This window comes from Caloenas nicobarica, chromosome 3 (genome assembly GCF_036013445.1).
Source record: "Caloenas nicobarica isolate bCalNic1 chromosome 3, bCalNic1.hap1, whole genome shotgun sequence".
Classification (NCBI taxonomy): domain Eukaryota; kingdom Metazoa; phylum Chordata; class Aves; order Columbiformes; family Columbidae; genus Caloenas; species Caloenas nicobarica.
Window position 1 is genome coordinate 38,816,969 of NC_088247.1, and position 16,749 is coordinate 38,833,717.

The 16,749-nt window shown below is 39.9% G+C and overlaps 1 protein-coding gene across 1 annotated transcript in view; it reads right to left on the reverse strand.

Annotated features, from left to right (window-relative positions):
- Positions 1–1,316: 1,316 nt before the first annotated feature.
- Positions 1,317–16,749, reverse strand: part of RNGTT (RNA guanylyltransferase and 5'-phosphatase) — a 181,805-nt gene continuing 166,372 nt past the window's right edge. The window contains exons 15-16 of the mRNA XM_065630920.1: positions 6,962–7,085; positions 1,317–3,925 (exon numbers count right to left, since the gene is read on the reverse strand). Of these exons, the coding sequence (XP_065486992.1) occupies positions 3,762–3,925; positions 6,962–7,085 (288 nt within the window). The 3' untranslated portion in view covers positions 1,317–3,761. The remainder of the gene's footprint in view (positions 3,926–6,961; positions 7,086–16,749) is intronic.

Here is a 16,749-nt window from a genome sequence, read left to right on the forward strand (position 1 = left end):
GCCAAATGTTACTCCCATGCAGGTTAACAGAACCGCTTGGATTTAAGATTTGATTAAAAGTACAAAGGAAAGCAGCATAAACTCTGGAAAGTAAATAGCTCTTGGCCAACTAATTGGATACTCTTAATGAGATTATAAATTTAACTGACCACTGCAAGAATTCTGATGCTATGAAATTTACCCTCAATAAAAATATTTAACACTGTGCTCCCAAAATCCTGATAGCACAGGGGAGCAACATAAAGCGACACACATTATATCGGCTAAAAAAAACCTGATAGGAAACACTGGGGAGACGGACATCTGCAGGAGAGATGCAGGAGGAATAAACTGGACTTCTGCTCTTGTTCTCTCTCTGCTGACTACAGATGAATCCTAGGAAATTAGCCTGCTATGCCAACACCTTTGTGAATACTCTGAGGTCGTAAGGTACAAACATGCATTAGACATTTTGCAAATATAAAGTCACACCTCTTAGGCACAAAACAGAGGAGCTGCTATGCTGAGGAGCGGGATCCTGAACGGCTGCTCCAGCGAACAAGCGAGACAACACAAAATACACAGTGCAACGTGGTGGCCGGGTGCACCAACCTGCTTGCTTAACGTGTACAGAGCGGGACACTCAAGTAGGGGTCAGAGAAGTCATCGTACCTCCCCTGGTGTGCTCAAACGCCAGATCTGGTTTAGCACTCACACTCAAACACTAGAAAAATCATAAATAGTTGAGAGAAGCACCACAAGAATTGCACACGTAACCAGAACATGCCAGCGGCGCAGGCAGGATCTTAATTAGAAGGCAATTTTGAATATCAAGATGGGCTTTTTAGTTCCTGAAAAACGCCCTCTGGGCAGCTGCAACCTGAAAAAGCAAACTGCACCATTACAAGTCTAGGAGTTGGTCCGCTTAGGAGGGCTGGCAGCCTCAGGGTCACGCTGGATGATAAACCAGCAGGGAAGAGCCACGCAGACCTCTTGCACAACTTCTCATGCAGCTGCACTTAGCACTGAATGGATAAGCTGCGTAACGTTGGCCTGCCATAAAATACGTACTTTAGGCACCATTTGTTTTCTTTCTGGTTCTAGTCACAGGAAGAGCAAATTGCACTTAAAAATGGCATAAAGGATCACGGCCACTGCTGGGCTGGGGGGACTTGTACCTGAGAGAGAAGGCACTGACCTCTGAAAAAAGTTGACAAATTTTCTTGCAGTACTGAACAGCAACAACACCGCAGTATCTTTGTGCTTGCACTGGTACCAGGAAAGCACAGGCATCAAAAGTAAACACATTCTTAAGAAAAGAATTTTAAACCATCGACTTTATTAAAATACTTAATACACAGTTTGTAGAGGAATGTAACATTTTCTGGAAACTGCACTGAAACCAAATTTTAATTATATATTTAACAAATGACAAAACAGTGGATGAATTCATGCTGTACACCAAAGCACAGACAAGTTAAGGGGTTTTTTATCATCATTATTTTCCTGGCACAGACTCTTCTTTGCTTCTTAGCTTCAACCTCTTGAATATCTACTAGCAGAGAAAGGAGGTTTGCATTTCTCACAGCATTAAACCCATCTTGTCCAAGTGAAATTCCTTCTTTTTTTCATCAGGTTCTTCATTCAACCCTTCCCCAGTAGCTTCCTTTTCCAGAAAAGCAAAGGCAATTGACCTCTCTAAAAAGCTACAGGTCACAGTGCAAGAAGAGTTTTAACAATCAAATCTGAACGTGGAGCTCTAAACCTTCTCAGGGTCATTACTCTTTCAAAATATCCATTTCAAGCTGAAAGTGGAAAAAAAGACACTGTCAAAATAGGAGGGCCACGACACGTTGACGGACTCAGTGGAATGCAGGTGGAAGACGGCCGGCGGTGCCGCAACTCTGAAGGAGCAGGAAAACCCAAAACTACGTCTGGTTGAAACACAAGATGCAAGGGCTGGGAAGGAGAAGGATGGGAATAACCTGGATAGGTCCTCACAAGAATGAAACGCCCTCACCTCCTGGAGAGAGCTGTAATCATCACACACATCACAACTGCCGCAGAACTGTGAAGATCTGCGACAGAGCATGTGCTGTGACGATCTCAGCGACAAGTATAATCGGGGGAAATTATTTATACTGAGTGAAGAAATAATTGACTGTGTGTTTCAATGCAAGATGCACAGAGGCTGCATAGATGTTCACATCAAATTCATAAGGCTCTTTTTAGGAGATAATTTTGCAACCTTGCATAGGTGATATTATATCTTTTCTATAGATAATATGCAGAAACTATGTACAGTTGAAAAAAAAGAACTTTGATGAACACATTTTTTCCCCTCAAGTTTTACCATAGTATAAAAAGTAACTTACGTAACTCCTTCAGTTCTCTAAAACACATATGGAATATTCTAGAAAAAGACGCTAGGAACACCATCTAAATGATGCCGTGTGCATTTATACAACAGGTTGAAACGACCAGAGAAGCCATCGCAAAGCATAGTCCTAAAATTTCCATAAAGAAAAAAAAAAAAACCTGCAGGAGTTAATTTTGCTTACAAACATTAAAACTCATTTAAATAGAAATGCATTTTAGTTATAACAAATCAATGAGCTTCACTAATCAGGTTGCTGAATCAACGGATGACTCACTAAGTCAACTACAGAAAGAGCCAATTCAATCCCTGCTGGATAAATGTACAGTAAACTTTAAAATCTGCATTTGGTTTCCAACTAATCCCAGCGCAGAACAACCCCTCCGTTAGACAACCGGCACACAGCCCCTCAAAACTCACGTCAGGAAAATCTGCCAGTGCGCTCCGTGCCATCTTCTCTCTTACACAGGAGTTTTCTGGCATTTCTTTTGCCATTTTATGCCTGGATCTACGACATCATGATTAGCACTGCTTATTACTCTTGCATATCACAGTGATGTGTACTTTTTAATAATATTTACAATGGTATCACTGTGGAGAACTAAGCCCTGTACTAGAAACAGTCTCTCAACAGAGACCTTAATACTAAGGATTTGGTGTATTCCTTATCTACAGATAAACTTAAAAAGGCAAAGCTAAAATCAGCCCACTATACATTTGTTGTGTTAGGTTCAAACAGGGGGAAAAAACAAACACCTGGCACATTTCCTTTCAAAGGGATGCTATGTACAAGAAGGATTCACTTTTTTAATATTTCAACAACAAAAACCCATCTAATTTTGAAATTAGTGAAATCTAAGGCGGCTTAGTTTTTAACCAACACAGGGCACAAACAACATTGCTGTTTGCTGTTAAATACAAGCCTCAGAAATGCAGGGAAACTAGGACCAATTATACTATAGGTGACAAATTGCAACCAGTTAAATAATAAAAAAACCACTTCCTTTTTTTTTTAAACACGGCCTCCAAAAAGTACAGCATCCCAATGTTTTCTCAGTTCCAGATTGCTGACATTATAAATTAAAGGTGAAAAGAGATCCATATATAAACAAGGCAGCTTTCCATTGACTTCATTGTACTGTTCTTGTCTAAACCTTTGGAAATTTCATCTTCAAATACCATAAGGTAAGGTTGAATTGATCAGTTACAAAACAATGTCCATTTGTATGTGGAATTTAAAAAAAACCAAACAAACAAACTAAAAAGAACAACAACAAACTCAAAACAAACTCAAAAAGCCACACCCAAGTATTTACAGCAATTCAGATTGCTTTTTTTCCAGCCTTCACACTTGCGTTTCACCTTCTGCAGAACTGCAAGCACGCTATGGGCTGTGAGCCAGGCCTTATGTTATGGTGCGCGGCCTTTTGGGCGGTGGGGGTGGCATGAGTTCAGTGTCAGGATCGAGGTGGTGTTTCCGCATCTGTCCTTGAGAAGCTGCTGCGCATCTGTCAATGAACTCAAACAGCATCTCCTTCGTGACCGGGTTCTGGATGCTGTTGCATACAGCTGAGAACAAAGAACATATTCTCAAGTTACTAAACCGAATGGTTGCAGTCAGTACTTCAATAATTTCCTCCCCTCTTTGCAAAATAAATAACATAATTCGGCTCAAGTATTCAGCCTTAAACGTGGACTTGAGAAGATGGTTGAGTCAGGAGCCCAGTGTCTGTGCTTTGCCCTCCAGAGAGCAGAGCAGTGCGGGGGACCCAACCTTGTGGGCATCGCTCTTGTTAAAACCAGGAGATGGCATGCATGTAGAGTCTTGCACCTGGGCAGGAACAACCCCAGGTTCCAGTATAAGTTGGGGAATGACCTATTAGAGAGCAGTGTAGGGGAAAGGGACCTGGGGGTCCTGGTGGACAGCAGGATTGACCATGAGCCAGCACTGTGCCCTTGTGGCCAAGAAGGCCAATGGCATCCTGGGGTGGATTAGAAGGGGGGCAGTTAGTAGGTCGAGAGAGGTTCTCCTTCCCCTCTACTCTGCCCTGGTGAGACCTCATCTGGAATATTGTGTCCAGTTCTGGGCCCCTCAGTTCAAGAAGGACAGGGAACTGCTGGAGAGAGTCCAGCGCAGAAGATGATGATGATGATGACTAAGGGAGTGGAGCATCGCCCTTATGAGGAAAGGCTGAGGGAGCTGGGGCTCTTTGGCTTGGAGAAGAGGAGACTGAGGGGTGACCTCATTAATGTTTATAAATATGTAAAGGGTGAGTGTCACGAGGATGGAGCCAGGCTCTTCTCAGTGACAACCAGTGATAAGACAAGAGGCAACGGGTACAAGCTGGAACACAGGAGGTTCCAGTTAAATATGAGAAGAAACTTCTTCACAGTGAGGGTGACGGAACACTGGAACAGGCTGCCCAGGGAGGTTGTGGAGTCTCCTTCTCTGGAGACATTCAAAACCCGCCTGGACGCCTTCCTGTGTAACCTCATCTGGGTGTTCCTGCTCTGACAGGGGGATTGGACCAGATGATCTTTCGAGGTCCCTTCCAATCCCTGACATTCTGTGATTCTGTGAAAATGATTAGAGGATAATTTCTAGCATGTAAGGACTGGCCACAGTATGGATGTGATTTCCATGGAGAACAATCTATTGACCCCCTAGAGTACTAAATAACATTAAGACTCCTTAAAATGTATGTGCAATATAGCATTGTCATGAATACTAATCAACATATAATTTCCTGACTCTTAAATCACTCCTTTCTTTCCTTCAGAACTCCAGAACCATTCAAAGCATTACTTTACAATTAATAAAACACCTTTGGAACATCATTTTTTTAAATTACCTTATTATGGTGAAATGGTTCTTCAAAAGTTGTACTGTATGTGACTTCAGCAGTTGGAAAGCATCATGATCATCAGTAGTTTAGGAATAGAATTTGTGCCACAAGGCAGCTGGTATAACTCGATCTCAACTTTTAAGGGCTGTCCTAGCTTAATCACTCAAAAAAGCTTTCTCTTTCCAATTTGAAACCAGGATGGAGACAGATACTTATTTTTTTGCTATTTCAAACATGGGGAAAAATGAATAGTATTTTTCATCAAGAGAAAGCAAATAGAGGAGGAAGAATCTAGAGAAGAGGACAATGGAAGTCTCAAATGAGAAAATACAACTTTCAGAGGTTTTGAAAAATGGTCAAAAGTGAAAAATTAAAGCCAAAAGAAAATGCCTGTTCTGAAAATTCCCATGGAAATTTTGAAATAGTTCTTACAAAACAGTTCTTCCTGTAGCATTTAATTTTCTTTTTATTTTTCTTCAATTTTATTTTTAGGAAGTTCATTATGTTTTGGCGAAGAGAAAAAGTCAAGAATAAAATAACTGCTCTACAAATGGAGAAAATGAGAAAAGTGCAGCTGCATAGGCTTTTAAGAACAAAGGAAAGAACAACATGCTACTCCTCAAAGAAGATAAAAATCCAGGGAAAACTAATGATTGAAACAATACAGTGAAACAGAGAAGAGAAATTTAGGTCATGGTGCCAAAGAGATGTCATTGTACTTGTCTGACTTCTGTGGCCCATTTGTCTTTCCCGACAAGAGTGTTGAGCAAGTATTTCAGTTACATTCTGTGCTGGTTCCCTAAGGTGCCAACAGATTTGTCATCTCCTGGCAAAATGGCCACATTTTGTTTATTCAAGAAAAACATACTCACTGCTCAGGTAGAAATACAAGTAGAATGGTTCAGACAAAATCCTGCATCACCTATGTCTTAGTAAACAGCATGGTCTTAAATACAATTAAACTTCATTTTGGCACTTAACAAAAGTCAGTATCAACATGACTATTGTTATTCGGCCTTGCAGACTTCTATTCAAACTCCCATACTTCACCTGAAACTAAACAACATCATTTAATTTACAATACTGGGCAAAATGGTTTTTGGTAGAAGAACATAAGTCTCACAATTCTGCAGGGATATACCCCCACCTTTCATTTACTTCTCTCTTCATTGTTTGTACAACTATTGTAGAAATTTAAGATGACATTTTCTCCCATTAATTTTCTAGCCCGTCTGCCAAATAATGGTTTCGGTGTTTTGAATAGAGGTGAAATTATAATGGATTTTTTGTTCAACAAATTCAACTCATAGTGTGCCAGTTTGCATTACATCCCAACAGGGCAACACAATGCTAGGAACTGATTTGAGTTAGTTAACTGCTGTTGGGATGCTTTCGTCAATAAAAACTTTCTTGGCTCTCACTTCAAAGGCATGCCCTGCCTCTTCAAGTCTCTTTGAGCAAGTGTTTGCAGTTCTACAAAGACTAAGACACCTGCTTCTGCATTATCTGTTAAATACTGCATCAGAGTATTTGTTTAACTGACTTCATCAAATAACCCTGAAGCCAAAGGATTTGTACTATATAAAAGCTAAATATGGCATAAGCATTTGCAACACAAGGTATTACTATAATAACTCAGAGAAGCCAGGACTCAAACCAGTAATGAGAACACAGATTGGCTTTCCTCCTGAAACTAGAACAGAGTTAAAAAATTAAAATATGAGCCTGAAAAACTTTTAAAGACAATTACTCTACTCACCCATGGCAGTGCTGTAGGCATTTGGAAAGCTTTTGTCTATTCTCTGTCTCATGAAGACCCAGCTGTTGTTCTCAAACTTGCACTCTATAATTTTATTGTCGTACTGTTTCAGTTCTTTTGTCACCTGTTTAAAAAAAATTGTTTGGGATAAACATATTGTAGTTCACATTTTTTTCTTTCTTTTAGGGATAAAGAATAGAAGATCAAAAGCTGCCCTGCATTTTTTCAGCAACATACCTCCATCCTACACAGACAAACTGCGCAGACTACATCTCCATTATACATATGCTCAGCTACTCAACATTTTAAAAATACTTTTCAAATCTGCTGTCAATATACAGCAATTATGCTAAAACATGGGCAGCTCTAACAGAGAGGGAAAAAAGTCACTTCTGGCCCAAATGCAAATAGGTTTCCATGGGAATAAACTGCTTCCAGTGTGAGTGCTACTGCCAGCCTATGTGCGCGAAATGTATTATCCATGTTTCATCAACCTTCTCTGTTGAAGGTCTCAAAGCCAAATGTCAGATTTCAATACCAGAAAGAGCTTATGGAAAATCAATCCACTCTTTACATTACTGAGGATTTTTCTTTTCTTCTTTTTCTTCTTTTGTCTTTAAAAATTAAGATTGTAACTCCAAAAGAATGAGGGATTTCAAATCACATGTGTTTGAAATCTCCTTCAGGCCTCTCTCTATTGATTCACAGATTTGCCAGCAGCCAATATCATGAGCTATTTTTCTATCTATTTGGCAACGCTGTGTGGTTTGGAAATGTAGTTTATATGCATTGGACTTCCTAGTTGTTTTGGCTACTTCATCCTATGCATCCTAATCTATGAGACAATGCAAAATTTTCAAGTAACCATGGTAACCTGAGAACCTTATCTAACGCTTTAACAATTTTACCCATATACTTCACTTAGTTCCAAATGGCTTCTTCAGAACTATAAAGCTGTATTTAACTGCTGGCTGCGCTTAGCTTGCTAGAGTTTACCGACAAAAAGCTGCACAAGGTGCTATAACACTTCGGATTCAGCATCTTATGCATAAGTGCTCTTATAAAAAGGGGCTGGTTATTGCAATTCATTAGCATAATTTTTCACCTCTGTTGTCTACTTGCTCCTGAGCGGTGACAGGGGAATTTACTACTGTCAGAGGAATGTAGATTTGAAAAAGGCCATAACTGTCTCCAGACAGCTTAATAGCACATACAGTAGAAAAGCCCATGAACTTCTTTTCCATTAATTCCCAGATAAAGGCAATTAATTCAAGAAAAGGTCCTGACCACGGACTGAGTCCTCCTACAGTGCACGGTACAGGATTTATCCTTTACTTGATAAGCACTTTTCTTGGTATTTACCCTGAATACTTGTGGGAGCCTTGGGATTTTATTTGTCAAGTGAACGTGGCACTGTAAGACAATTTTGTTAAACCCGCTTACAACCAAGGCCTGTCCTGCTGCAGGACAGACAGAGTCAGTGTCAGGTTTCTGTGTCACATGTTATTCCTTCATCCATTCCATCACTTGCACGAGCTTTTTGCCTAAAATCTTTTAATCCTTAAGTGAAGGTTGTGTCTGCTGATGATCACTTGGATGAGATCAATGCATTGCCCAGGTCAGCAACCTATTCCTTTGCAGCATGCTCTGCACAGCACGTCACTTCTTTCCACCCATGTTGAAAAGCCATATACAGCCCAGATGTTGGACCGACACGTATTTGTGCATGTATGTATGTTCCATCAGGTGTATGCAGGAAAACACAACATCCTTTTGTAGCGCACTATGGATACATAAACCCAGGAAGAAACTCTTGGCTGTGCAGTGCTGTGGGAAGGTGTATTGCTTTGCAAACAGCTGCCTCGTGGAAGCGGGGGCAGCAGGGGGCATGACCGTGTGTCTGATTTTCTGCCAAAGCGGGGAAATGTTAGAAAGATCACAGGCTAGAGAGAGAAATGTATAAGAGTGCAGGCAATGACTTTAACTAACCAACCTTCTCATAAGGCTTTCTCATGGTTTATCATTCTTCTAGTGTTCAGATGCTCAGAATAGCAATAAATTAGATGGCAGCTTTATCTGACTGTGGTAATTAAGCAGTATTATTAACTATCTAGGTACTTGCTTGGCCACTCATCAGCAATCTGGAAGACAGATCTTTCCACGAAATATGAATACCTGCCAAAGCACTGACTTAAATTAATTTTCCTGTTAGAAAACCGGCGATCACACTCTTTAACAATTGCAAGTTGCTGTAATTATTTTGCAAAGGAAGAAATACAGCACCTACTCTTCCCTATACTTTGTTAAGTGACCTCAGTCTTGTAATTGTACTTATTGTAATATTTATGAACATTTTAGGAACTGCTTGGCATTTGATCAAGGCTACAAGTATTCTGAGCAAAACACACTTTTTAGCATTAAAAAACCCTCTTCTACTATTGCATCTTAGTATACTACTAAATGGGTATTGTTTATGCATGGGACTGAACAAGCCCATACTGATCCTTGCATCCATAATTCATACTTTACATCTATCACTTGCATGCTACTTTCTGGTATTTCAGCTTCAACGTGGGACAGGGAAACTGTCAAATTAAACGGTCTTGAATTTCCTTCCCCTTGGGAATTCATTCTGAGCTGCTCAGAGCCGCGTCTTCTCGATTCTCCCTTTACAGTATGGGGTTAAACTCCCTTCTTCCCCTGAGGTATTACAGTCCGTAGGAGTATTTGAATAATGCACCATCATTTATTTTCCTAAGAGGTGGTACTTCTAGCTAGTGCTTCACAGCAGCGGGAGAAGTGTCTCAGGAATGACAGCAGCTCTCAGCTGAAACGCTGCCCCTCAGCAGCAGCACTGCTGCTGGTACGGCGCCAGCGCTTCTGCCCAACTGCTGATAAAACGCCCCGAACCAGCGTTCAGCAGTTCCAAGACGGAAGCTCCCACCACACTAAGGACTCCGTGGAGCCTCCCTTCATCAAATATTTATTCCATAGCCTATTTTCGGACAGCCAGTCAGAATTAGAAGCCCAGAGGATCACGTCTTGGACACGGGGCTGTCAGAGGCGGTTGTGCGTCAAGCCAGTGCCTCTGGTCCAGGCCACGGCTGTGTCCTGGGCAAGGACAAACACCAACCTCTGCGCTCCTTTCCCTTCAAGAGGAAGGAAATTGTTCTTCAGCAGGAACACTCGCTGCTCCTGGCTGCATCCCATCTAGTTATCAGGAACCAGCCTACTTAGAATCATAGAATTATTTCAGTTGGAAGAGACCCTCAGGATCATCGAGTCCAACCATAACCTAACCTAACTCTAGCGCTAAACCATGTCCCTAAGAACCTCATCTAAATGCCTTTTAAACACCTCCAGGGATGGTGACTTGCCCAACAGAAATCACTTCCCCAAAATACAGATGAGTTTCCTCTTGTAAACTGATTTCCTACATTACTGCTGGATTGCAAGATGTGATTGGGAAAAAGTGGGCAAGAGCTGCACTCCTGTTTCGGCAACAGCTCATTAGCAAATCAGACTGGATGCAATACAAGACTATTGCCTAAGAATGCCAGATGACATGAAGATGACAGCTGTCTTCCTCTCCTTACTGAGAAAGGCTTCCCACTGCCATCATCATCTGGGCTATACCCTAGGAAAAACTTTGGTGGGGTAAGCTTGTTCCTTTTTCTAAGAATGATGACAGTTAAGGTTTAGGAAATCTCCCATTTTCCACTCTCCTTTCATCCCCTTTGTTTTGAAATAAATTCAAAATATATTAAAAAAAAGTGAAAAATCTAACCCATCTCAAATTATCTCGCCAGGCAGAATGATGGAGCCATTTTGAGATGAATCACAACAGTGTGTTTATATGCAGCCACATTTTATGTTAATTTAGAGAGAAATGTGAAAAAATAATATTATCCAGCTGAAGAAGAGGAGAAACCATTTATATCAAATGTAGTCAGTTGTAGTCCTGTGAACACACCTGCATTATCTCTGCTGACTACCAGTGGTTTTTTTGTGTATTTCCACAGTGCACTTGATTATCAGACTGGTCCATCATTCCACCCGTCGAGTCCTCCTTTGATTTACTTGAAGCTAACACATTTTTTGTGAACACCTCACTCAATCATTAGTCTGAACACCCTTAATCCTGAAGGAGAATGAAATTCCTGGGCAAGTTGCTGCTTTACCTAAGAAGTATTAACAGTGAGAATTTAGATTTTAAGGTAATTAAGTTAATGTTTCAGTAAGCGTGTCTACAATGGACATGCTTAGACTTTACAAATGCATCCGCCTTCTCTACATTCGGGTTCTTCAGAAAGAAAAAAGGAGGTAGGCTTTTTGATAAATGGCGACTTGACTGAAAGAAGATCTATGTTTCCATATGCACATTTTTTTTAATGTAATTGAAATGATTTTAGCTCAGTAAATAATCCCCTTTAAAGAAAGTGATGTTCGTAAGCAAAATTGTAACACATTCTATTTCAAATCCTTTCTCTCTTTAAATGCCTTTTTGTTGCACTTTCCCCTCTATTACCAAACATTTATAGAAAGAAAATAATTCTTCAATTCACCTGTTTCTATTCCTTATTCCCTGTCCCTAGTCAATCAGCCTATTTCTAAGATCCCACAAGAAATGGCCGTAATAGTAAATGCAGATGTTGTTAACTTCCATGAGAGAACAAACAAGCAAAAGTAGCAGTTGAAATCTTACAAAATGAAAAAGATCTTTATTTCTAAATACAGAATTAAAAAAAGAACTATAACACACAGGCAAGATAGATTCTAAATGTAATGGCTTTCTATTTTCTAAGAAGAATCTGGCTTTTCTTTTTATAGCTGCCATGTGCAATGAAGGCATTTCTTTTTGATGCGCTCAAGTACGCAAACTGTTTTCTTTTTTTAAACACAAAGTCCAATGCCTGGAGGGGAGTTTAGAGCTGCCACATAAAGCCTGGAAAGTAATTCTTTCTCTGATATCATAACTAACATTTCTCCATTAGGATCCATTCTCACAGCCAAAGCAAATGCACAAGTGAAAGCAGCACAGCCCAAAATAAATGATCAGCTGTGTGTTCATGAGGGAAAAACCTTTTCGTTGCTTCCCAGTCTCCTACTGTGGGAGAACAGGAGCCCACACCTTCTCTAGTCAGCCATCCTGCAAAAATTAAACCACATTTTTCTAAGAACTGTCCAGAAAATATGACATTTGTGAGCTCCTTGTCCTGAGGGTATTGGGGTACAATCAGCACCAATGACAGTTTAGGAAATAAAACCTCTCTAGCAACATGGCACATCTCAAATCTTGATTTCTGCATTACTCTCAAATGCTGTGACTGTTCATGACTGTGAAGGACTATAGACTTTATTTCTAACCTTCGCAAACTTTCCAAACTTCCTAGATGGCAGAGAGAATTAATCTGCCCGCTGGTGCTATGACTCCACAGCAGTAAGGGCATCATCTGAAGACCAGGGAGAAGCAATGACAACAGCGAGGGAACAAAAAAACAAACCAAACCAAAAAACCAACACAACAACCAAAAACCAAAAAACAATTACATGGGAATTTGAGGAAATGAAAGGTCAAGACTTCGTGAAGGAAGAGGGTGGAGACAGAAACATAAAGAAGGAGCGGTAACAAAATGAACAGCTTCTGAAGTTACAAAGATAAGACAAACTCAAAATGAGATCTCTTTGAAGACTGAAAACTCCAAGGACCTTCACCTCAAACCAAGGCAACAGAGAGGAGATGAGGTGTGAGAAACAGGGCTCCCACTTATTTTGAGAACACACCCAAAGCAAAGCTTCCAAGTGCCCGATTTTAGTGCACGCCCAGATTTCCAGAGGAATGTGCGTATGGGCAAGGACTATCCTGGGAAAGCACTCTTACACCTGATTACAGATGAGGACATCAATATAAGAAACTGATGAAGAACATCCTAGAGAGTCAGTAGCCATGTAGTTTTTAGAGCGCCCAACACGTACAGGGCACAACGCAGCACCTAACATAGCTCCCAAGTTGTTCCTTCAGTGCTTCTTCCTAATTCTCAGACAGTTTGTTCAGATGCTTTTAAAGAACTTTTTTCCCCATTCACATAAAGTATCTCATGTTTTCTACAGTAAAACTCCTTAAAGAACTATAAAAATTTAAGAGAGAGTTGTTAAATGCCTGTCCATACCATTAGTGTACACAGGTCCACATATATTAATACTGTCAGTTATCAAAAATTAATTAAATAATCTGCTTCACATTTTTGTTCAAGCCAAAAGAGATTTTGTAATGTAGCTTAACATCAATTTCTTAATATGATTCAAGAGATTATTTTATCAAAAACACAGATTTGTCAAAAGTAAAATAAGAGTAATGATAACCAATTCTGTTGCTAAATTAAACATACTGATTGTGTTTCCTTTTAAGTAATATATTACCCAACAAATGGTTATCAGCATGGGTAAACACAATGCAGTTGATATGTTTATTTAACATTAAAGAAGCCTTCTAAGTGTAACTATGCCGCTTCTTGTGTACATAGGAAATGGAAATGCTCCAATTTTGAGATCTCATCCCTGGAAAGAAACATTAAGAAATATAAAAATTTTAACATTTTTGTTCACGCCAAATTAAACCACAATGCTAACACCAAGCAACGGAGAATCACGGAAAATCCGAAAAGAAAAATAAACTTTCAAAATAAGAGATTTTTTTAAACTGTGGATTTTTTTGTTGTTGTTTTTGACTTCCCATGTCTAGCACTCACAGTTCATGATTTATTCCTTCTTGTTAATGTATAATATTTTCTCAAGGAATCTCTCATTCTTCTATGTAGTAATTTCAAATATGGATACCTTTTTCTGATACACAGAATGGGTTGGAGTCCTGGGGTTTTCCTGACACCTGACTGATGGAAACATCAGAAATAAAAAGCTTTCCTCTTATCAGTGATACTACAAGTTTAACGACTTTCAGTGCCAGCTGGAAATAGATTTCTTACTGTATCCTGGATGTCTCCTGTACACCTGACCTTGCAAAACCATTTGAACTACCTGTAAGAAACTCATATTTTCCTGAGCTTTGTTTGGGGCTCTGAAACACTGGTATCCACAACAAAGCAGATAACTGGTAACTGCTAAGACCATGATGTGGAAATATACCTGTGTTTGCACAAATGCTTTGCTCGATGATGCACGCTCTTCAATATATTCTTTTTTCATACTTCCCGCTTCATTCAATGGGAAAACCTGGTCAGCCACAGCAAACCTACAAACCCTTTCAACACTTTTGGGCATTATAACTCAGGCATTTACGGTACTCAAAGGGCGGCTGACCTTCCTGCTGGGCTTTGCCATCTCCACCTATCTCCTGAGGGAGCTTCAAAGTTTTCCAAAACCCCTATTTTCTTTTAATCATTGTCAAGAACAACAAGCAGATATGCAAGGATCCATATACATCTTAAACAGTCAAACGTAATAAAGTAATAAATTGTTGTTGTCCTAGATCTATGGAGATTGCCCAGGCACTCTAATCATCACAGGTCCATGAATTAAAGAAAAAAGTATATTTCTGTACATCTTCTGTAAAAACTGAGAAATGGAAGAATTCTGTGCTGAGGACTCAGGAACCTGACGAACCTCCCCTGCTCCACAGCTCATGGATTTGCAGGAACAGGTAAGAGCAATGCTTCACTGTGAGCAGCTAGGGTAACTTTGCAGAGGCCAGAGGCAGCCAGCGTGGATTTGGCCCAAGAATAACTGTGCTGCTCACAATCCAGGAGTCAGTACTGAAACCTGAGGGTGTTTGTCAAAGTACCAAAGAAAACCAGGCAGATGCAAGCAAAGTAGTAAAATGCCACAGCAAGCCACAGAACTGTTCAGCAGGTTAGGCAAAAAACAAATAAGCAAAAAAAAAGCCCTTTCAGGGAAGGACAAGGAATCTACTGAAGGTTTCTGAAAAATGCCACTCTCCAGCAGGAAGGAACTGTACAGGAGGGGAAGACAGAGGAAGGATATATAGTGCAAATTGACAGAAAAAGCTGTAATGACTAGGTAGAAATGACTCCGGGAGGAAACATTTCACCCACGGCCTGATATATTTTGAGGACTGTATTTCTACCTGACATGAGCTGGCTCGGGAAAGTCAATTTTAACCCTCATTTGTGTTTTATTCACTCAGACTGCTTTTGCAAAAGGGAGCCAGGCCCAAACGGAGACCACTGCATGCGAAGACACAAAGATCCAGGAGATAAAGAGTTATACACCAATAGTAAAGAACATACATTGAAAACACCACTTAGCTCATTCATAAATTATAAATTTCATAAAGCTTATTATCCTCAGTTTGCAAACAGGGGAACACAGAGATGGTCTGTGGTCACCCAACAGGGAAGGCATTTACCCCCCATTAGGTTCTCTAAACCTGATCTTAATTACCCCTCAGGTACTTACACTCACACTACCAAGAAATCCTGTGACACAGGGCAGCTGAGATCTCTTCAATAATTTATCAGTAGAAACTAAAACAATCTTCTGGAGACAGAGCAATGCTCTCGCTATTTTACAACCTTTGGCAACGCTATTTCTGTATCTCAAAATAAATGAAAGGGAACCTACATGACTGTGTCAGAATAGGACAAAGAAGAGTTTTTCTTACCTTTTCTGTCTTTCACATGTTGGTCATCACCTCTATGACACTGGTTGTCTCGGCAAATATTTGTGTTTATCGCACATAGATTTTACAGTGTCCTTTCTCATATGACTGTTTTTCATCTTTTCTTTGTATCCAAGCTATTGCTGCGGTAGGAGTCTAAATTAATCTGATTTTATCTGTACTTCTCACACCCTACAAAGGTTCTGTCACTTGCTGTCACACCACTGGGGACGGGTCGCAGGGTGCGGGCTGGGCTATCAGGAGCTTCCCAGCAGCATTTCTGTGTCATCTGAGGAAAAACTACTTTTACAAGTCAGGTAGGATCTGATCGCTCTTCATGTGGGCCCTGGCTCTACAAACTCTTATCCCGGTAAGTTACAGACTTCCGAGCAGCTTCCCAAGATCAATTAGCTCAAACGAGTGTTATCGGATCAAGCTCTAAACCTGACTGTAGCCATTGCTTATCTGGCTTCTGAAATGTTCTTAGAAACTCTTTCAGATAAAGCAAAAGACATTTAAACTAGAACCCAAAGTAGAAAATAATTGCAAGCGAGTCTTTTAAACCCACGTTTACTTGTAACAACACACAGCTTTCAAATTACAGCCATTATGAATCATATTCTTTCTTCCATTTAGATCCCAAACAGCTAGTTTTATATGCTTAAAGTTTTTTTCCCATAAATCAAAATTCACCACTGAGAACAACTGCTTTAACATCACAAGGAAATTTGTTTGCTTTGTTAAATTGAGCTTCAAAAGCATGAATTGAACGTACATTTGTGACCACAAGTAACTCCTCATATCCATTCAAAAGGTTTACTTTATTACTGCTTATTATAAATGTACTATCTAAAATGCGGCACCATGACTGTTCAATTTCCAGGCCATAATTTTATGATAATCATATGTAATATATTCATATGTCTACTCCACTGCCTAACAAAGCCCAAACTGGTTTGTTAGCAGCTCTGCTTTCCCCATGGTTCAAATCTCTTTGCCTCAGAACATTACTGAATAACAGCATTAAGAAAGATATAATCAAAATTTTACTTTGTATTCTCCACTATAGTAAGCAAACAAAGAAACATATAACATTGGAAGCTGAATTTGGCATAGTGGCTTTATCAAATACTGGTATCTAAGTGATATGTAA